We start from the raw sequence: 20,630 nt of genomic DNA, 5'->3' as shown, positions 1-20,630 counted from the left end.
GTTAGGTAAGTGTAGGCCCAGGCCAGACATTATGCACGTACGCCATCAGAGTGGATCTACCCTAGCGATGCACCCTTTTCTGTGGTTGAGGAAATGGTCATGTGAAGATCTTGTGTCCCATATGCTGTGCCATCCTCAGGCAGGGAGTCTTCCAAATTCACTGAGACCCAAAAAGACAAGCAAAAAAAAAAAGATACCGCCAATGCCATTCCCCATTGTGGACCTCTTAAATCACGCTAAATATAGTTAAGAAATTAAATGTGGATGGTTGAACAAGGCTAAAATGAAATGGTTTCCTATAAAAAGCGTCACAGGCCAGAAACTGCACGGCCCTGGTTGACCAAGGCAAAGATCCATTTTCTTCCTGCTTGACCTGGGAATATCCCTCATCCTCTTTCCAACAGCTTTCTTTCTACTCCTTCGGCCTATAGGAGAATGTCAGCCCACTATAAGGACTAGAGTAAAACTAAACTGGGGTGTCATGGCCCCTTTACACCAAAATCTGCTAAATGGGCGAGGGTCCCTCTCCCAAACTTGGGTAGGGATCGTTACCTCAGTAACAAACCATTTCCACTAAAACAATGAACTGATTGCTTGTGTGTTTGAGTGTGTGCAGATAGAACAAGTAAGAGGGTGAGAGCCATGTCAGTTTCAGTATCTGTCCATCATTGGGAGGTATGGGTACAACTTTCAGGATAATATAAAAGAGTTGTTTGACTGTGGAACTCAAACTGGAGAAAGAACACTGACTGTTGTGAAAACATGCGATTTGGGGTGTTGGGTTGGATAGGTGTTTTATCTGTACAATTCAGAAGATTTAGGTGCAAGAGCTTTGTACAGTACAGAGTAAAAGACAACACACAATCATTCAGTCTATAATTGTGTTTGGGTCATGTCAGTGTGACTCAGTACTTCAGCCAGCCTCCAAGAAAAACATATGTCATATTTCTGAGATATCAACACAGATCTCTTAGAAATCTCAGTTCTTGGGAGGATTATTTAAATACATTTTGCTCAGAGCATAGTTGAAATTGTTTCAGCAAGCTATTCACTCAAATTAATGTGTGAGTTGCACCATCTGTAGCAGATATTTAATTAGATGTTTTGCAATTAACATTGCATGAAAAAAATTCCAAACACTTTTTTTTGCTTTAAACCTTATAAAAACAGTCAGAGACCTGCATGCAATAAGTCAATTGTGTTGGTAAGAAAAATACAAAAAGTACTTTCTTACAAAACAATTTAATCACAACAATAAAACAAAGAGCTCTTTCACAACAACTGCTCTTCCCAGTCATAAAACTATTCATAATCACAATTACATTTTTTTCCTGACACAATGTAAATGTAGACATGAGTCACAATTCTCCCTTATGAATAACAGCTGTAATAACAGCACATAGCTTTTAGAAGCCCTACCTTCACTTCATAGAGTGTACATGCTTCAATGCTTTCAAAATAAATGGAGATACAGTGGGAGGGGTCACAGGCCTAAAATGTAAAAAGTCTTAATTGAAGACTTCACTCTGCAGGTTGCCTGTAGAGCTGGTTGGCCCAGTGCAGGTGAGGTTATAGCAAAGGACCAGTATGTATGTAGGCATTTGTTCCAGTCAAGCAGTAACACACAAGATTTGACTAATCAATGAATCATAGTCTTAAATAGACCCTGACTAGTTAAATAAGGTGTGTTAATGCTTTATGGAACAAAAGTTTGCACTCACACCAGCCTAGTGGGTTGCGAGGTGGTCTGGCCCTGCCTCTGGCAGTCCGGTTTGGTCTGGCTCAGTCTGTGATGATGAGCTCATCACAGCCCCAATCCTCATAACTGCCATCAGGAAGGTACCGCCGGATGATGATGGGGATCTTCCTGCACCTGTAACGGTCACACACACAATCATATACTGAAGAGTAACAGGCACTCTAAGTATCAAACTGTATAGACTCCTTCCATCATGAGCTAGAAAAAAAAAACTAGATTAAGCATAGCTTACTTCAGCTCTTTCATGGCAATTTGCAGAGGGTCTGTCTCTCCCTCCAGCTCCACCATGACTGGGGCACACATCCTATATCACAGAGAAAGTTATGAATAGTGACAACATGACAGAGACAGACTATACATTCCTCCACATACTCAGCAGATTACCGGTCACCAACTAAACCTGCAGTTGACACAAGAGGTAGAGAATATGGCAAGAGCACAAGGTGAGCGGTACCTGTAGTAGTGGCAAAAATAAACATCTGTTGTAATATGCTGGGAACATGGCATCCACGTAGGAGGAGATTTATCTTCCGTGTCCACTGCTGTCATTTTTTCCCTTTGTTGTACATCTTGTCAGCCATGCTGTAGGCACCAAGCTCCTTCAAAGTTGTGATTCACGTTGGTTTTGGAAAGTTTTGTTGTAATTCTGTACCAAAACAGCTAGCTTTATGTTCGTATTTGATCATTAAGCGTCTGCTAATTGGCATATATTATTATTATTTATCATTTAGAATGCAGTCAGTTGTCATGTGTATAATGGTAGTTTTTTTTTTAGCTAGTTGAGTCCTAGTTTCTCTGTTTCAATATTGATATTCACCTTTAGACAAATGACTGTCTTGAGTAAAGGCAAGACATGGGTGGAATCATACATATGCATTACAGCCATGTAAGAGAGAAAGGTCATCTCCATATCGTATTTTAATTAACTTCCAAAATGTTCATTTGAGAAACCCATAGATGGTTACTAGCTCTCAGCTAAGAGGCTTGACACGGGCTCTTTTTAATAGACCGTATTCACAGGGAGTCAAGGGCAGAAAGACATTTCTAGAAAGAAGCGGAGGTTTCACTTTCCTAGCGTATTGCAACACTGCTGAGGTGTACTCACGCTATCTGGAGGGCGCGTGTCCCCAGCACCCTGGCCCTTTCATATTTGGTCATGTATTGGGTTGTGATCCTCTTCTGGTTAGCCTGCGACCCCTCCCCTGCAGGCAGGATCTTCACATTCTCTTGGTCCTCCTCGTAACAGGTCAGGACAACAAGAAACAGACAGAGCGCAAAGAGGAAGAGGTTGGGAGAATTTTTATAAATTGAGTTTGAATTTATGAAATTGTTGAACATTGAATAGGTGACAGGCAGTATTGGATTGACTTTAGTGAAATAAAAAGCATCAGATGAATATGACAGATCACAAGAGATTACTAAAACACTTTAAATCTGTCCAGATACAATGACACTTAATATTAACTTTAAGAGTTAATACCTTGCTAACTAGGAAGAACAAATAGGTAGTAAACTCACATCTTCAACGTTTTCCAGGTCATCCAATCCCTCATCCTCTTCAGCGTCATCAAAGTCTCCATCATCAAAACTGCAGAGGTAATAAGAGTAAAGAATAATACACGAAAACGTGGAGAGTTGAGGCAACGTGAGCGAATTTAACCAGATAGATTGGTTAACATGATTCATGTTCTCGCTGGGAGAAAAATTAAGAGGTCACCACGTTAACATAAAATCAGAGAACATGAAAGGTCCCTACTTTGAGTCTAAAAAGACATGCGACATACATCGTACTTATAAATACATTTTTAAAAATTAAATGTAGATAACAATATTCTATATACTTACTCTCCTTCGTTATCGGACATGTTCCCTTACTTTATTTTTTAAACGAGTGTTTTTATAGCGAATTTCAAGACGCTGTTGTTAACATCTAGACATAAACCGTTTAACCAACTTCCGGTCGCGTAGTGCGTCGACTTAATTGGTAGACTATCAACTGCACCATATTATATAGTTCCGCAGAGCGGCTTAACACATGAACGAGATATGTAAAATATATATTTAGGTTTATTTTTCCAAATGTATTATACTAACTAAACGTGTATTTGTTTTTAGAAAGTATAATGTCGTTTTGAGCATGATAAAATACCTATCATCAAGAAGTGGTTAATTCCCACATTGGGAGACATAAATAACAAAGATCTGAATACAGTGTGAATCTCAATCTCACAAAGATCTTGCCCAATAAATCAGACAGTACAGGCAATGCCACAATCTGGAGTAGCAAATACTTTTTCCTAGAAATATACATTAGGCAGGTGTAGGAGGTACATTTAAAAAAACACACACATTAAAATGACATTTAAAACATTATCAAAAGATTATGATCATACAAATGCATTCTGTTCATACAAAGTACAATGTTTTATAATTTAACAAAGTTGAACTGCAAAAATAAATCCCATTAGTGAATGATTCTATGCTGCAACTCATCATAGGCTGACTACGGCTTTACGGAATGCAGGAGCAATCACATCTTGTGAAAAAAGTGCAGTGTAATGGGGAGGTATAATGGGGATCGTTTTTTTCACTTGGGAAGAAAATCCATATACTTTGCATCAGAGGCTTCTCTTAATTCTTAACCACTCTCATCCACAGTCCAAGAGTCTTCATCTCTTACCCGTAAATCTTCATTCATTTATTTGTACAATTATGAGACATTACATTGTGGCTCAATGTGTATTTGTTAACAAATATAGACCTATTTGTTCTTTCCTTACAGGGTGAGCCCGAGTCCAACTCAGTTCTTCTTCTTTAGAGAGCCTTTGCTCTTAGTCTTTATGACTCAGGATCTTCAGCATCTTCATGGGCTTGAACTTTGCTCTTAACATCTTCAGGTCTTTCCCAGACTCTTTTTTTTAAATCTGAAGAGGGAGAAATAATGATACCATGATCAAATTCTGAGAAATTAAGGAGTCTGAGGTGTAGTATTGAGGGAATAGGAATGAAAGAGAGTGTGAACAGACATGGGAAAACAGGAAAGACAACAACAAAATAAACACTCTAGGAAAATACTTTCCCCTCACCTTTCTTCTTGATCATGGAAAACAGAGCATCTTCTTCTTCTTCCCTGAAAAAGACAAACCATTGGTAGGTATGAGCAAGAGCATCAATTATCTGCTTAATGAAATTTGTCTGAATCAATGGCCGTCGGTATTCATCTATGAGTGTTTCATGCACCTTTGCCTGTCTTGATCCAAGCTGTTGATGATGTGGTTCCTCTGTTCAATGATGGTGACAAGCTCCTCCATCAACTGCTGGTCCCTATAACGGTCATCCTTACTCCACTCACACTCTGGGTGGATGATGATTGAGGAGGAGATGAGGTGAGACAAACAATTAGATTAGTCAAATAACAACACATAACACATAATTAATAATAGCAGACTGATAATTGCTGAGGAGTAGTAGATACTGGAGGGAGGGTCGTGTGAAGACTGGCCACTCACCTGGTTTGTTGAGGAGACATCTCAGTTCATATTCCACGTCTGCCTGTCTCTCCTCTAAATTCTGTTGCTTGGCCCTTGGAGTGCACATACAAATACATCAGGTCCATATGTTGGGAATGATAAAAGAAGCAGAGATAATAAAGGTGTTATGGAGGCGCTGTCTTGCTTTGATATCATTTCAGGTCAGTGCACTTACATGTATACCAGCTCTGCGTCTCTGCGCACAAGCATGTGTTTCTCATGTATTAGAGTGAACCAGTCCACCAACATGTCCTCCTCTTCCTGGTCTGAAACAAACAAGTGGACAACACAAGTCTTCTCAATAACAATTCATCTGTAACAACACTTTATATGATAACTGAAATAATTACTTGGATGTTAATAATAAGCACACTACAGACATGTACAACTACAGACACTCACCATTCTGGCAGTCTCTCAAGCTTCTCTCCATCTCCACCCCTCTCAGCTCCAGCCTGTCCATTCGTTTCTCCAGCTCCCCCAGCTCCCCCTGAAGCTCCTCCACTGGGGCATAGTTGTCTGTCTGCACCTGAGGAGACATGCATGTGTACTAGGGGACTGTTCTGATTGGGAGAAAACACTGGATAATGGGTTAATTTCATTATACTGAGATATCCTCTCACCTTCCTCTTGATGAGGGGGAAGCCATGTCCAGGGGCAGGCTTGGATTTGGGGAACTCAGAGGGGGAGACTTTACGATCTCCTTTACATACCTGCTAAATTGGAGATTGAAGACATTTCTGTGAAATCCACAATTGTAATATTCAAGCACACACAGTCCAAGCAGCTATCTGGAGTAGGCTATAACCTACAGTATAGGGACGGTGTTGTTATGCAGGAATCTTAGAAAAACATGTTGTCTTTTATGTTAACATGTTGGAAAATAGTTTCAGTCTGAAACTCACATAACCTGATATCTTTGCATATATGTGTTGTGTAATACAAGCTTATATGTCCTGTATTTTGGGCAGGTTGAGCTGTGACATAGATATCAGTGGAGACTAAAGAGCAGCATTATACCTTACTGTGAGAGGGGGTGGGCACCTGGCCAGAGTCCCTCACTTCAACCACACTAGGGAGCGATGGGGGTCTGAGCAGGGAGGGACTGGCTGCTGCTCCATTGGTTGACAAGGTTGGTGGGGGGTGGCTTCGAGTACAGGCTGAACTAGTGGAGATTTCTGGCACAGACACACTTTTGGGCAAAGAGAGGCTCTGGGCTACATCTGATTTGCCAAGAGCACTTGGTGCTCCAGTTACTCTGCATATGCTATCAGCTCCAGCTAAATTAGACACACTAAATGAACCGACAGAAGCTTCAGAAACACCATATGAACTAGCTTCTTCAGTTAAATTAGATATGTTAGGTGCACTAACTGCTCCAACTAAACCTCCTAACCCACTAGCTCCAGCTAGACCAGATACACCGTGTGATCTGGCTACTTCAGCTAGATTAGATACATCAAGGGAACTAGCAGCCTCAGCCAAGTAAGATTAACTTGTGGTTTTAGCTTCAGTCAAATTAGACAAACCAAGTGAACTAGCTGCTTTGGACAAGTTGGTTGATTCTCCAACTACAACATCTGCTAAAATACATACATCAAGTGTGCCAGCTGCTTCAGCCATGTTAGCTATCCCACCAACATCAGCTGACTCAGATATATCAATTGAACAAGGTTATTCTGTTAAATTAGATACAGGAAGTGAGCATCCTGCTTCAGCTAAACTTTCTACATTTGGTGCATTAGCAATTTCAGGGAAATTTACTGCGTCATCCGCTCCAGCAATACTAGACTTGTCAACTTCTCTGGATGTGTCCTCTAAATGAGCTTGGAAATGTGAGCTGGCTGCTTCAGCTAATTGAGTGGTACCACACCATGTCTGGCTGTGCTTGGCCTTCAGCACCACTCATTGTGTTCTCTTCCCCAGTGTAATCATCATCAGCCTCCTCATTCTCAAACTCCCCAAAGGGGTTGGGAGGGGGTTCTCTCGCTCTGTACCAACTGCCTCTGAGGGAGGGTATAGAGCCTGAGCGTGGGGGCTTGGGCATACTAGGGGGCGGGCAGGGGGAAGCTTTGGCCAGGGCCGTGGCTGGACAAGCTCCAGCCACGGTGGTTCTTTGGGTTTACAGGGCCCACTGGGTTGGCCAAACCTGATGTCAAAAGTTAAAGAAATAAATAGCCATTAATTGGACAATTCTACTCAAAGTTACATAATGTGTTATGTCTGATACATAATGTGTTTTGTCAAACTTACCTCCGAGAAGGATTGGGTAACGTTTTATTATCAACTGTGTAATCTGCAGAGAGGGAGATGGACAGAGAAACATTTAGTGGATATGTTTGAAATGAGGAGAAGATGGAGAGTCTACACAGAATTGAGTGTACTGAAATATTCTGATAACAATGACATACTCTTCATACAGTTGTAAAGTGAGGTCAGAATTGAGAAGCTGGAGTGGGTGGTTTTGTCTTACTCACCAGAAACAAGGGGGCTGTCCATGGCTTTAGGTGGACGGGTTCTGGGTGCAGGACGAGGAGGGGTAGAGTCTAACACCCGCCTGGGTGCAGGAACTGGCCGTCCAGGGCTTGCAGAAGCCGAACCGCTGTCTGGTGTTACAGTGACAGTTTCTGTTGTCTGAATGGGCCGTGTCCCTGCTTCTTCAAGCGTTCCCTCTTCTACAGTGGGCTTTGGAGGACAGGGTGGCCGTGGCTTCTTAAGTGTGCCATGCCTTGTCTTTCTCTCACCTCCCTCTGTCTCTGTCTCTCCTCTTCCAGAAATAACTGTCTCACCTGAGTCTGTTTTTCTAATAAAATCAGAGAGATCAAGGTTGTCTGTAAATCCACCTTGAGATAGTGTCACCTCCTGCTCATCTAATTTGGGCAGATTCTCTAATGATCCAGTTTATTTACTGTAGTCGGGGAGGGCATTTTGACTGGCTGTCAAGTGGTGGGTACAGACCAAGGAGCCAACTTCACTCCCCTCTTTGTAAGACCCTGGTAAGAGAGTGCTGCTGCACACACTGCATCTGAAAGAAACACAGGATGACATGAGAGGGACACAAATCACAGATTATATTTCACTGTCTGCAGACAGGGATAAGCTAGCGTTGCCTTCTGAGCAGTAGTGTTACCTGAAGCAGCTGCGGTGGTAGAGTTTCCCCTCAGTGAGATGTCTCTGCACCAGGTGGACGTGCTTCATGCAGGAGGCACAAACGCTGCATGGCCTGACACTGTTGGATCGCTCCTCTGTCCTTGACTGTTGAGCAGGGGAGGTCAGCCAATGGCAACAGTAAAGAGGAAGAAATGTGAGAATTTGGGATGAAAGAGGAGATTGAGATAAATATCTTTGAGTTGAGATTAATAAAAAAAATATACAAAATTCAAATAAAAATGGCTTCATAACAACTTTATTACATTACCTTGGCGGGCTGCAAACCTCCAAGAGAGTCAGGTTGTGTCTGGGAGTGACTGGAGCACTCTGCGACATATGGCGTCTTCAAACTGGCTGGACCGGCTGCTTAGTAAAAATGAACACTTTGAATACACACACATTTGACAAACACAGGTGGAACCAACCATGTGCTGTTTTCCCAATTTGACTATGACACCATTTAGCCACACACCATGAGACTTCTTGTTGAAGCAGTGGTGGTAATGGGAGAGGTAAGTGATGACACTTAGCCGGTCTGGCACCTCTGTGGACACCATGTCCTTAGCATCCAGCAATGCAGGGATGCCCAGCTTTGACTGTGTGACCTCAAATGCCTGGTAAGAGACAGGGATCAATAATGAAAAATGCCAGACAGTTAGGACAATATAAACAGATGTAGTGCAATGTATGAACATAAACGTGCATTGAGACAGTTATGCATGCATGCATGTAAAACATAATTATGTAAAACTCACCAGATGGTTGTTTTCATAAACATTATCTTTGGAGAGGGAGTTGAAGTCTCTGGAGCAAAATCAGAATAGTACTATGTGATACAAATGATGGGCCATCACAGACCCCTTAATAATAATTTGACCAACAACATTGGGATGTAATGAAGAGGGGATTGGGTATTTTATTAGGATCCCCATTAGCTGCTGCTATCTTCCTGGGGTCCACACAAAACATTAAATATTATACAATACAGAACATTAATAGACAAGAACAGCTCAAGGACGGAACTACATAAATGTATAAAGTGACACACAGCCTACATAACAATACATACACAATATCTAAGTCAAATAGAGGAGAGGCGTTGCTTTATCTGTTGTTGTTTTATAAAACAGGTGAACAATCTGTGATGGAAGGGAGTTCCATGCAATCGTGGCTCTATATAATACTGTACATATTCTTGAATTTGTTATGGATTTGGGGACTGTGAAAGAACCCTGGTGGCATGTCTGGTGGGGTAAGTGTGTGTGTCAGTGCTGTGTGTAAGTCAACTATGTAAACAATTGTTCATTTTCAACACAATGCTTCTTATGAATACAAGAAAGTGTCTCTCCTCTTCTTTTAGCCAAGAGAGACTGCCAGTCTACAGTTTAGAGCAAGATGTGCTGCTCTGTTCTGGGCCAGCTGCAGTTTTTCTAGGTCCTTCTTTGCAGAACCTGACCATATGACTGGGCAATAATCAAGATAAGATAAAACTAGAGCCTGCAGGACTTGCTATGTGGAACATCTCTTTATTGCGGACAGACCTCTCCTCACCTTCGCAACCATTGAATCAATATGTTTTGACCATGACAGTTTACAATCCAAGGTAACTCCAAGTAATTCAGTTCCTTCAACTTGCTCAACAACCACATTATTCATTATCAGATTCAGCTAAGGTCTAGAATTTATGGAGTGATTTGTACCAGATACAATGCTCTTAGTTTTAGAGATGTTCCGGACTAGTTTATTACTGGCCAACCATTCTAAAACTGACTGCAAATCTCTGTTCAGGGTTCCAGTGATTTCACTAGCTGCGGTTGCTGACGCATGAAGGGTTCAATCATCCCCATACATAGACACACAGGCTTTGTTTAATGCCAGTGACAGATCATTAGTAAAAATAGAAAAAAGTACAGGGCCAAGAGAGCTGCCCTGTGGCACACCACACTTTACATGTTTAACATTAGAGACATTTCCATTAAAGAATGGAGGGGGAGAGGAAAAGATAGAGAGGAAGATTAAGAAGAGTTAACTTGGAGCTTAGACCATGCTGTGGTTCCATGTATCAGGGCAGACAAATCCACTGTGACAGGATTCAGGTCCCTGCTACAGCTACAGATTAGAGTTTGCCAGCCGCTCTGGATCAGCCTAAGGACAGGCAGGAACTGAGTCCGACTGTGCGTCCGTCCTATAGGCCTACTATCAACAATGTACTCACATACAACATACTGACTGGGGCAGAGCTACAGAGGTAGGATTATGTGGGAGACTGGGTGCCAGTGATGGCACACAGTAGTGGAGAGGATGGGGAAGCTCACAAGAGAGTTCACATTCCTATTCTAATTTATTTTATATACTTACATCAAATCAGGTCGGTGTTTGTGGATAATAGCACAAAACGCCAATCCATCTCTGAATGAAGAAGACATGTTCCTTATCTCCACATTGGGGTAATTTTCGCATTTTATGCCACACCATTCTTGTAAAGCGTTCAATGTCCCCATGATAGAATTTCATTCTCCCATGTTAAATTGAGAAAGTCAACAACCACTTCAACCTCAACCTGTCAGATCCTGGACATTCAAAACTGTTTAGCACACCCACTAGCTACGTTAGCTTGTTGGTTATATTTTGTCGACCAAGTCAAACTAAGTTCAACATTGTTTTTACTGAGAAAACCTATGTGACTTCACTGTAACTTGCTTCCAATGTGTTGTTCCCCAAAATTCTATAATCTCAGCGAAGCAGATCCTTGAAGTAGAAAATAGCGAGCAACGTCCACTTTCGCGGGTTGGTTTGCTGTAAAATGTTGACACAACAATAAATATTTTTTTCGTTCGAATCACTTTTGGGTTACATTTTAATAAATGTGTTACGTTGTTTAGCGATCGTGGCTTTCCGAGATAATGTACTATCCCGAAGAGTTGATCACACAGAATAAACACCAAAACAAACCGTTGCTGTACTACACCGTAACTGCACGTAACTGCACAGCAGTACACTGTTGTGCCGCTAGAGGGTAGAGAAAACCGGTAAAAATCTGAAACTGCTTGCACTGTCTGCACAGGTTTGCAATAAACAACTACAGTATGATCGAGAAGGTTCATTAGAAAGTATGATAACCTTTTTTCTGTGTTATATATTCTTATGCTCCAGTGCCAGCTGCCATCGTGTCCATCATCCACCCATCACTGTCGGGGAGGTGAGAAAGGGTGCTCTCAAAGTTGTTCCTCGCGAGACAAGTTCATGGTAAAGAGAATTCCCATAGTGATGGCGGCGCCGCCTGACACGGACAGTTTGGAGGCACGTATCAGTAAGTCTTTTTAAACGTTATTTAGGTTGTTTAGAGAGCTATTGGAGCATGCATCCTTGGAAAAATAACCGTGTTGCATTCGACCGAGATGACAGTTTAAGCAAAATCAAGGTGCAAATTGAGAGGGACTGTAACGTTAGACCTCTCATAAACGGCAAGCTAGCCAGCTGTAAAGCTAACGTGAGCTAACTAGCTTTCCAGATGGTTCTGGGAATCTATCTAGACTAGAGAGAATGCATCAATCTCTTGCTAGATACGGGAACCAGCAAGCCACCTATCGTGAATTCATATCCTGCCAGTGACTATACGCTTAACTATGTGACAGTGTGCTGTCAAATGCAGGACGCCTAGCTCACTCGGTCAGTGGAAGAACTGGAGTTGGAGTCCCTTACAAAGTCGTGTCCAAAGTACTGTTGGAAGGCTAAAGTACTGTTGGAAGGCTAAAGTACTGTTGGAAGGCTAAAGTACTGTTGGAAGGCTAAAGTACTGTTGGAAGGCTAAAGTACTGTTGGAAGGCTAAAGTACTGTTGGAAGGCTAAAGTACTGTTGGAAGGCTAAAGTACTGTTGGAAGGCTAAAGTACTGTTGGAAGGCTAAAGTACTTGCTATTATGTTTTCAAAACAGTTCTGCAACATAATTGATTGATGTTCATCTCCATTTTTGACAGTTCCCTGAATTAAACATGGATACATGTCACTATCGAAAAAATATTCAGATGAACCTTTACTTCTCCTTTTCCCAATTTCCTTCATTCTCCCATTAGACAAGGCCACAAACCCACTGAACAGAGACACAGATTGGGACGGCATCCAGGCCTTCTGTGACCAGCTCAACAATGATTTGGAGGGGTATGTCAGTGTCTCATAACATGTACACGTCTTAGCACTATGTTTTCACCTCTCAGGAGTAGCTGTACTGAGTACATGCTTGTTACTTAAAGCTGCAATATGGAACGTTTTGGGCTATGTTCAAATTCACATAGGAATGTGAGTTCTAGATCAGTCATTCTCATTGAAAACAAGTCTAAGAAGCGGTAGATTTGTTCTTTGTGTGTTATTTCTATGTGTCCCATTCCGAATTTTCATTTTTGCATCGTACTTTTGGTTTTGCACACCAGCTTCATACAGCTGAAAATACTGTATTTGTAGTTATTTATAATATATTTAATAGGTTTAGATGGTACAATGATGCTCTACACTATACATTGCTTGTTTTGCCACACAAGCTGAAATTAGGTAAACTATTAGAATTTTTGCAACCAGGAAATGGGGGAGCGATTTCTTCATATTCCACATTTTAAGATTTCTGACAGTGACCCTGTGCTGACATCTGTGTCATTCAATAAAAAACATGGGGTTGTCTATAGTAAAGGGAGATGTAAAATTGCATGTCAATGGTAGATAGATTTGCTGCCAAATTCAGCCACATCAAACTCTTTACGTTCCATTTCAGACCCCAGCTGGCCACCAGGCTACTGTCTCACAAGATCCAATCTCCTCAGGAGTGGGAGGCCATGCAGGCACTTGTGGTGAGTTAAGTGATGGCAGTGTGTTGTAATATGAATCATAGCCAATACAATTGACAGCCTTCTGTCTAGTGTGTGTGCCTACATTTCATATTGAATAACTTAATTGTTTGACTCACTTGTGATGTGTGTACAACCAGGTGCTGGAGACGTGCATGAAGAGCTGTGGGGAAAGGTTCCACAGTGAGGTGGGCAAGTTTCGCTTCCTCAACGAGCTCATCAAAGTGGTCTCTCCAAAGGTAATGATTGTCTCTGTCTGTGCCTTTCACTGAGCAAGTATGTTGAAATTGGATAAGCTCTCACTCAGCATGCTCCTGCTCTCTCCCTCAGTACCTCGGCAGCCGGGCTCCAGAGCCAGTGAAGAAGAAGGTGTTGGAGCTCATCTATAGTTGGACACTGGGGCTGCCTGACGAGGCAAAGATCGCTGATGCCTACCAGATGCTTAAAAAACAGGGTGAGCTGTTCTACACTTGGTGACTTCAGTGTATCTATGATAGTGATGGACGCACAGTTGTTGTTAATGTTTTTTTTTAAACCAGGCATTGTCAAACAGGACCCAGTTCTTCCAGCTGACAAACTCCTCCTGCTTCCACCTCCCAGACCAAAAAATGCCATATTTGAGGATGAGGAGAAGTCAAAGGTAAGGCATTGTTAAACAAAAGAAACATACTATTTTGTTTCTTCAAATTTTGCATTACAAATGTGATTCACCATGCATTCTCCACTCCATTTACCAGCCCTCTCCCTAACTTTAAATTCTTCCTCCTCCCTGGTGTCTTGGTAGACACTGACTCGCCTGTTGAACAGCACTCAACCTGAGGACCTGAAAGCAGCCAACAAACTGATCCAGCAAATGGTGCAGGAGGTACAGTCTCTTTTCTCAAGCTCGCCTAAATGTATGAATAATGTAGATCTATAGGCTGTTTCCTTACAGTAATACGGAGATGTACATCACATCGCACAGTGTGAACTGTATTATCTGGTCTGTGTGTGTGTTAGTATAGGAAAGTGAATGCCTAAGTGCTTTAGTACTATACTGTCATGTACGGGCACTGAGTGAGAAAGTGGGCACTCTGCCCTGAGGGGTGGTCTCCTTGTCAGAATCATTCAGTGCTTTCATGACTTCTTTAGTTTAGGGACAACAGATACATTTCTTCCCCCTCCTCCCTCCCTGGTTTCTTCTTCCTGACCTGTGTGTGTGTCTCAGGACCAGAAGCGGGCGGAGAAGTTGTCCAAGCGTGTGAACGCCATCCAGGATGTGAATGAGAGTGTCAGCCTACTGACTCAGCTGCTGGAGGACTATGACCGGACCACCAACCCACAGAGCAATGCAGAGCTCATCCAGGTCTGTGGCACCTTTACACAAGCCAGAGACACCTCCCACAGTGCCATAACAGCATCACCTATATATGATGTATACAAAGCACTGCATGCAGATACAGACATTTGATAGTGTGTATTTGTGTGTTTAGGACTTGTACCAGCGCTGTGAGAAGATGAGACCCACATTGTTCAGACTGGCCAGTGATACAGAGGACAATGATGAGGCTCTGGGTGAGGTTTCAGACACTCCTCAATGTGTTTAAGTGAATGGTACACAGAGAGAGAAGAATATGTGGGTGACAATATACAGTATATTACAATTGTGTGTGTTGGCGGGCAGCGGAGATCCTCCAGGCCAATGACAGCCTGACTCAGGTCATCAACCTGTACAGGCAGCAGGTGAAGGGAGAGGTGGTGAACGGGAACAACTCAGCTAATACACAAAGGCTCACAGGTGACACATCTCAGCATGACACATGCATGGATAGGGTCACTTGACACAAGCTTGGTAGGAGGGGACTAGAGTATATGATTACATGCATGGGCTAAAGTTTTCCTCTCACTGTAATACTTATCTCCTCCAGGAGGTAGTGTGGCACTACTTGATCTATCGGGATTGGATACGTCACCTCCATCACCAGAATTCTCCACTCCAACAGACAGCCTAAATGCTCCCTCCCAGGAGATGGGCATCCGTCTCCTTGATGATGAGCTAATGTCACTGGGTAAGTCTTCCAAGACCTCTGCTACTTCTATGTTGTGTGTGTTAATTGTGGGTAACTGTGCCTATATTTCCTAGGTTTGAGTGAGGGGACCCCCCACACACCCAACCCGGCCTCCCAGCCTGAGGACTCTACCACCTGGGACTCTTTCCAGGTGAGGGGAGAACTGAGCACTTCACACAGGGAGACATGATGCGAGACAATGCATAATATTAACAGGTAACACCAAATCCATTGAGTCCCTTTTTAGCTTCTCTACTAAGAGAATTCTCTTCGACTATAATCACACTCGTGTACAACAACCCCCCAGATGTTGAATGCGTGACCCGGGCTGGAAAAATTCTGGATCATTGTTACTCTAACTTTCTCAACACATACAAAGCCATCCCTCGCCCTCCTTTCGGCAAATCTGACCACGACTCCATTTTGTTTCTCCCAGCCTATGGACAGAAACTAAAACAAGAAACGCCTGTGCTCAGGTCTGTTCAACTCTGGTCCGACCAATCTGATTCCACGCTTCAAGATTGCTTCGATCACATGGACTGGGATATGTTCCGGATAGCGTCGAACAACATTGATGTATACGCTGATTCGGTGAGCGAGTTTATTAGCAAGTGCATCGGTGATGTTGTACCCACGGCGACTATTATAACCTTCCCCAACCAGAAACCGTGGATTGATGGCAGCATTCCCGCAAAACTGAAAGCGCAAACCACTGCTTTCAATCAGGGCAAAAAGTAAAACATTTAAATGTGTTAAGCCTTGCAAGGCTGCCGGCCCAGACGGCATCCCTAGCCTCGTCCTCGAGCATGCGCAGACCAGCTGGCTGGTGTGTTTACGGACATATTCATTCAATCCCTATCCCAGTCTGCTGTTCCCACATGCTTCAAGAGGGCCACCATTGTTTCTGTTCCCAAGAAAGCTACGGTAACTGCTCTAAATGACTGTCGCCCCGTAGCACTCACTTCCGTCATCATGATGTGCTTTGAGAGACTAGTCAAGGATCATATCACCTCCACCCTACCTGACACCCTAGACCCACTCCAATTTGCTTACTGCCCCAATTGGTCCACAGACGATACAATCGCAATCACACTGCACACGGCCCTAACCCAAGAGGAATACCTATGTAAGAATGCTGTTCATCGACTACAGCTCAGCATTTAATGCCATAGTACCCTCCAAACTCGTCATTAAGCTCGAGACCCTGGGTCTCGACCCCGCCCTGTGCAACTGGGTCCTGGACTTTCTGATGGGCCGCCCCCAGGTGGTGAGGATAGAAAACAACATCTCCACCCCGCTGATCCTCAACACTGGGACCCCACAAGGGTGCGTTCTCAGCCCTCTCCTGTGCTCCCTGTTCACCCATGACTGCGTGGCCATGCACACCTCCAACTCAATTATCAAGTGTGCAGATGACATTACAGTGGTAGGCTTGATTACCAACAACGACAAGACAGCCTACAGGGAGGAAGTGAGGGCCCTCAGAGTGGTGTCAGGAAAATAACCTCTCACTCAACGTCAACAAAACAAAGGAGATGATCGTGGACTTCAGGAACAGCAGAGGGAACAGCCCCCTATCCACATCGCCGAGAAGGTGGAACGTTTTTTTAAGTTCCTTGGCGTACACATCACGGACAAACTGAAATGGTCCACCCACACAGACAGCGTGGTGAAGAAGGCGCAAGAGCGCCTCTTTAACCTCAGGAGGCTGAAGAAATTTGGCTTGTCACCAAAAACACTCACAAACCTTTACAGATGCACAATCGAGAGCATACTGTTGGGCTGTATCACCACTTGGTACGGAAACTGCTCCGCCCACAACCGCAAGGCTCTCCAGAGGGTAGTGAGGTCTGCGCAACACATCACCGGGGGCAAACTACCTGCCCTCCAGGACACCTACACCACCCGATGTCACAGGAAGGCCAAAAAGATCATCAAGGACAACAACCACCCGAGCCACTGCCTGTTTACCCCGCTATCATCCAGAAGACGAGGTCAGTACAGGTGCATCAAAGCTGGGACCAAGAGACTGAAAAACAGCTTCTATCTCAAGGCCATCAGACTGTTAAACAGCCACCACTAACATTGACTGGCTGCTGCCAACATACTGACTCAAATCTCTAGCCACTTTAATCATTAAAAATTGGATGTAATAAATGTATCACTAGTCACTTTAAACAATGCCACTTTATATAATGTTTACATACCCTACATTACTCATCTCATATGTACATACTGTACGCTATACCATCTACTGCATCTTGCCTATGCCGTTCGGCTGTCACTCATTCATATATTTTTATGTACATATTCTTATTCATTCCTTTTACACTTGTGTGTGTATAAGGTAGTTGTTGTGAAATTGTTAGATATTACTGCATGGTCGGAACTAGAAACACAAGCATTTTGCTACACTCGCATTAACATCTGCCAGCCATGTGTATGTGACAATACGATTTGATTGCCATTACTTAGGCAGGTTCATGATTTATACCTTAACAACAAGTGTCACGTCTGTGTCTTACGCATGGTGTCACTTTCTTTGCAACAGTCTTCCGACAGTGTGGATATTACTGATATCCCAGCAGCGCCTAGTGTACTACTGAGTCCAGATCCGCTCCCCTACACCCAGCCTCTTTCTACTGGAGCCACGTCTGGAAGCTCAGCCTTAGATGAGTTGGATCTGCTGGGGAAGAAGCTGCTACAGCAGTCCCTACCTCCAGAGGGCCTGCAGGTCAAATGGTAACTAACCCTTCACTATGGGATGGTTTTACACCGCAGGTGATGTTTGTGTCAAGTATTCGTGTTAGTCTGCCAGTTATGTTGCTGCTTAGTACAGTATTGATGGACCACTGTGTTCATTATGATTTGAAGTCACTTCAAGTGCTGTAGAAGCAAAACAATATATGTTGAAGTGAAACCATATATGAAGGATCATGGGGTGCTGACCATGTCAACTTGTTAGAACAACATGACAGACACTCAGCAACATTATTCAACCTTTTATGTAGTACCTTTTATCTATTTTCAGGGACAAGCCTCCGTTCAAACCTACTCTACGAGATCTCCAGAACAAATCTGGAAGTAATCCAAGTCCTATCCCGGCCTTCTCCCCTGAGCACCCGGTGGCTCTCCAAGGTGATAGGTTGTTGGACACCTCTCCGGTTCACACAGTCATTCCCCCTATAGAAATGACCCTGACAGATATTTTTGTGCCGCTTGAGTCCATTAAGCCCAGTAAGTATCTATAATATTTGTATTATCTACTTGCTATGCTAATAGTGCATCACATTTGAACAGTGTTTTAAACTCTTTGTTGTATCTAGGCAGCCTGTTGCCTGTGACGGTGTTTGATAGCCACAGTTTGCGGGTGCTCTTCCACTTTGCACGTGACACTCCGTCCTCTCTTGCTGATGTGCTGGTGGTGATCATCTCCATGCTCTCTTCCGCCCCGGTTCCAGTCAGCAACATCCTCTTTCAGCCCTCTGTCCCTGACGTAAGACCTCTTCTCTCTTAATCTTCCCTTTTCACCTTCAGTTCCATTATCAGTGTAGGGTTGACATCATGACCTCTGTCCTCTGTTGTAGACAATGAGAGTGAAGCTACAGCCCCCATCAGGAACAGAGCTTCCAGCCTTCAACCCAATCCTCCCACCTGCTGCCATCACACAGATCCTGCTGCTGGCCAACCCTCACAAGGTACTAGACTGTGTAGACATTCATTTAAGGCCTGTTATGTACCTCTGTGGCATCCCCAACATTTTCTTGTAATTATAAACTATGAAGCCAAATAGATTTCTGCAACCCTCAATTCTCTTTTCCAGGAGAAGGTGCAGTTGCAATACAAGCTAACCTTCACGCTAGGAGAGGAAGACCATGATGAAAGAGGAGTTGTAGCACAGTTTCCACCTTCAGACACATGGGGCAATCTTTAACATTCAACAGATTGACAAGATTTGGCATCTCACTCAGACACGGCATAAACCTTTATAAAAATGCTTCTATTTCTATTGATTACCTTGCTTAGCCAATCACAACGGTGTGTTTGCTTTATGCTTTGGAGGAATGTCCTCTGTGCAGCTTTACAGAACTTTATTTGGCTGCTTTCAAACATACACTGTCTGCTGTGCAATAGTACTGTCACAGCCATGTCTTGTTTTTAACAAATAAGTTGTCCTTCATTCATCGAATTTCCACTGTTTCTCCTTTCATGCAATGGGCCCTTTGGGAGGTTTTGGCTCATCTTTATCTTTGAGTCTTTTTTTTTTATATAGCTGTTGAATGCCCTGCTGAATTACGGTTGACGTTGCGTTTACCCTGCCATGCGCCCAGGTTTGCTTACTGTGATAATGAAGGATCATTCTTCCTCTCCTTCTGCACGGAGAATGGTTTGCCTGATATCCTTGTCATGTAGAATTAGACATTCTAACACTGAAGTCGTATTTAATCTGCCATTTGTGCCTATTTAAGGATTGTTTTCACTATCAAGTCCCTTGAGGGTTTGTTGGTTTTACCTGTTACTCGTTTGATCCATAAATCTTTTCAGACATTGAGTCTTTTACTCCTCGCTGCTCATAGATTATCTGTTTTAAAGATGAAGGATTCAGCAAGACAACTTGACAAACACTCTTTCCTCAAAGCCTCGAGTCTCCCAAGCACATTCCACCAGGCATCTCCAATACAACTCATGTACATTTGCAAAGTTATTTTTCTTTGTTTAAACTGTTCTTGTCATTAAGATGTAGGAGTCTGACAATCTTAACCAAGCTCATTCACACAATGGTAGTTTTAAGAGCACTAGTTGGAGTACAGAAACAAAATGTTAAGACACACCTTCAAAAGCTTTATTGAAACCTGAAAAACAAATCCAGACAGTAAAAATGTGATTTTACAGGTCGGTCTTGTCTACATACTAGAATGATTTAACTACAGGTGGAAAGGACAGAGCAGCAGCCAAGCACAAACCGATACACCCCTACACTAGGAAGAAACAAGCATGTGTGACTGGTTTACACAGAGTTCAATAGAGAAACAATATCCCAAGACCATGAAACTAAAATGAAATATTGTTCAGCTACAGAGGGGTTGGAATGATCCCACAAAATAAGCAATTAAAATGTAACCTACGTAAGAAGTCGAATAACTACCTCATGACAGGAAATGTCTATCCATATTTCAAAATACTGTCCTGGAACTGAATTACTGACCACCTTTAACAGAGAAATTCTAAATGGGAAAATAATCACTTACGTACAAACTAATTAAAGCTGAAAAACCAAAAGCGCAATATCTGAATGAGCTGACAAAAA

General features: G+C 42.9%; 4 protein-coding genes across 7 annotated transcripts; 1 reads left to right on the top strand and 3 right to left on the bottom strand.

The window, feature by feature from the left end:
- Nucleotides 1-1,065: 1,065 nt before the first annotated feature.
- Nucleotides 1,066-3,764, bottom strand: LOC118384599 (DNA-directed RNA polymerases I, II, and III subunit RPABC2). Of its 2 annotated transcripts, none has more exons than XM_035771269.2 (5): nucleotides 3,605-3,764; nucleotides 3,278-3,347; nucleotides 2,865-2,992; nucleotides 1,992-2,063; nucleotides 1,066-1,873 (listed from the first exon to the last, which is right to left on the bottom strand). In XM_035771269.2, exons 1-5 carry the CDS (start codon nucleotides 3,622-3,624, stop codon nucleotides 1,783-1,785), a joined length of 381 nt encoding a protein of 126 aa, XP_035627162.1. In that variant the 5' UTR covers nucleotides 3,625-3,764; the 3' UTR covers nucleotides 1,066-1,782. The 2 variants fall into 2 exon arrangements, with proteins under 2 accessions (XP_035627162.1, XP_035627161.1); XM_035771268.2 differs by having other exon boundaries at nucleotides 2,865-2,995; nucleotides 3,605-3,760.
- A 44-nt stretch (nucleotides 3,765-3,808) lies between these two features.
- LOC127906133 (MICAL-like protein 1) lies at nucleotides 3,809-7,788 on the bottom strand. Its single transcript, XM_052518312.1, has 11 exons — nucleotides 7,767-7,788; nucleotides 7,543-7,585; nucleotides 7,163-7,403; nucleotides 6,310-6,780; nucleotides 5,913-6,005; nucleotides 5,692-5,818; nucleotides 5,465-5,555; nucleotides 5,269-5,342; nucleotides 5,000-5,114; nucleotides 4,846-4,889; nucleotides 3,809-4,683 (listed from the first exon to the last, which is right to left on the bottom strand). Exons 1-11 carry the CDS (start codon nucleotides 7,786-7,788, stop codon nucleotides 4,598-4,600), a joined length of 1,407 nt encoding a protein of 468 aa, XP_052374272.1. The 3' UTR covers nucleotides 3,809-4,597.
- Nucleotides 6,776-11,278, bottom strand: LOC118384177 (MICAL-like protein 1). Its single transcript, XM_052518872.1, has 8 exons — nucleotides 10,798-11,278; nucleotides 9,195-9,243; nucleotides 8,912-9,053; nucleotides 8,708-8,802; nucleotides 8,420-8,544; nucleotides 7,767-8,314; nucleotides 7,543-7,585; nucleotides 6,776-7,438 (listed from the first exon to the last, which is right to left on the bottom strand). Exons 1-6 carry the CDS (start codon nucleotides 10,938-10,940, stop codon nucleotides 8,191-8,193), a joined length of 678 nt encoding a protein of 225 aa, XP_052374832.1. The 5' UTR covers nucleotides 10,941-11,278; the 3' UTR covers nucleotides 6,776-7,438; nucleotides 7,543-7,585; nucleotides 7,767-8,190.
- Nucleotides 11,279-11,419: 141 nt separating this feature from the next.
- LOC118384600 (ADP-ribosylation factor-binding protein GGA1-like) lies at nucleotides 11,420-19,874 on the top strand. 3 transcript variants are annotated; one of them, XM_052518869.1, is made up of 18 exons: nucleotides 11,420-11,503; nucleotides 11,593-11,749; nucleotides 12,513-12,597; nucleotides 13,202-13,277; nucleotides 13,415-13,513; nucleotides 13,605-13,728; nucleotides 13,814-13,914; nucleotides 14,059-14,139; nucleotides 14,482-14,619; nucleotides 14,747-14,828; nucleotides 14,938-15,051; nucleotides 15,182-15,322; nucleotides 15,397-15,473; nucleotides 17,874-18,064; nucleotides 18,354-18,559; nucleotides 18,649-18,818; nucleotides 18,910-19,020; nucleotides 19,146-19,874. In XM_052518869.1, the coding sequence occupies exons 2-18, from the start codon at nucleotides 11,683-11,685 to the stop codon at nucleotides 19,254-19,256; spliced, it is 1,974 nt and encodes a 657-aa protein (XP_052374829.1). In that variant the 5' UTR covers nucleotides 11,420-11,503; nucleotides 11,593-11,682; the 3' UTR covers nucleotides 19,257-19,874. The 3 variants fall into 3 exon arrangements, with proteins under 3 accessions (XP_052374829.1, XP_052374830.1, XP_052374828.1); XM_052518868.1 differs by having other exon boundaries at nucleotides 11,462-11,749; XM_052518870.1 differs by lacking the exon at nucleotides 14,938-15,051 and having other exon boundaries at nucleotides 11,461-11,749.
- The last annotated feature ends 756 nt before the right edge of the window (nucleotides 19,875-20,630 follow it).

The sequence above is a fragment of the Oncorhynchus keta genome, chromosome 5, assembly GCF_023373465.1.
Source record: "Oncorhynchus keta strain PuntledgeMale-10-30-2019 chromosome 5, Oket_V2, whole genome shotgun sequence".
In the NCBI taxonomy this organism is placed as follows: domain Eukaryota; kingdom Metazoa; phylum Chordata; class Actinopteri; order Salmoniformes; family Salmonidae; genus Oncorhynchus; species Oncorhynchus keta.
The sequence above is the reverse complement of the archived record's forward strand: the minus strand, read 5'-3'. Positions and strand labels throughout refer to the sequence as shown.

What these genes read in the sequence shown, in the direction of transcription:
- LOC127906133 (XM_052518312.1), bottom strand. Translation starts at nt 7,788, where the DNA reads ATGGACAGCCCCCTTGTTTCTG. An exon ending in TTACCCAATCCTTCTCGGAG is followed by an intron (nt 7,404 to 7,542) that starts GTAAGTTTGACA and finishes GTAAACCCAAAG; the next exon opens with AACCACCGTGGCTGGAGCTT. An exon ending in GCCAAGCACAGCCAGACATG is followed by an intron (nt 6,781 to 7,162) that starts GTGTGGTACCAC and finishes ACCACAAGTTAA; the next exon opens with TCTTACTTGGCTGAGGCTGC.
- LOC118384600 (XM_052518868.1), top strand. Translation starts at nt 11,584, where the DNA reads ATGCTCCAGTGCCAGCTGCCATCGTGTCCATCATCCACCCATCACTGT. An exon ending in GCAATGCAGAGCTCATCCAG is followed by an intron (nt 14,620 to 14,746) that starts GTCTGTGGCACC and finishes TTGTGTGTTTAG; the next exon opens with GACTTGTACCAGCGCTGTGA. An exon ending in TAATACACAAAGGCTCACAG is followed by an intron (nt 15,052 to 15,181) that starts GTGACACATCTC and finishes TATCTCCTCCAG; the next exon opens with GAGGTAGTGTGGCACTACTT.
- LOC118384599 (XM_035771268.2), bottom strand. Translation starts at nt 3,624, where the DNA reads ATGTCCGATAACGAAGGAGA. An exon ending in ATGTCCGATAACGAAGGAGA is followed by an intron (nt 3,348 to 3,604) that starts GTAAGTATATAG and finishes TTACCTCTGCAG; the next exon opens with TTTTGATGATGGAGACTTTG. An exon ending in ACCTGGAAAACGTTGAAGAT is followed by an intron (nt 2,996 to 3,277) that starts GTGAGTTTACTA and finishes ACCTGTTACGAG; the next exon opens with GAGGACCAAGAGAATGTGAA.
- LOC118384177 (XM_052518872.1), bottom strand. Translation starts at nt 10,940, where the DNA reads ATGGGGACATTGAACGCTTTACAAGAATGGTGTGGCATAAAATGCGAA. An exon ending in AAACACCGACCTGATTTGAT is followed by an intron (nt 9,244 to 10,797) that starts GTAAGTATATAA and finishes ATTTTGCTCCAG; the next exon opens with AGACTTCAACTCCCTCTCCA. An exon ending in GAGGTTTGCAGCCCGCCAAG is followed by an intron (nt 8,545 to 8,707) that starts GTAATGTAATAA and finishes CCTGCTCAACAG; the next exon opens with TCAAGGACAGAGGAGCGATC.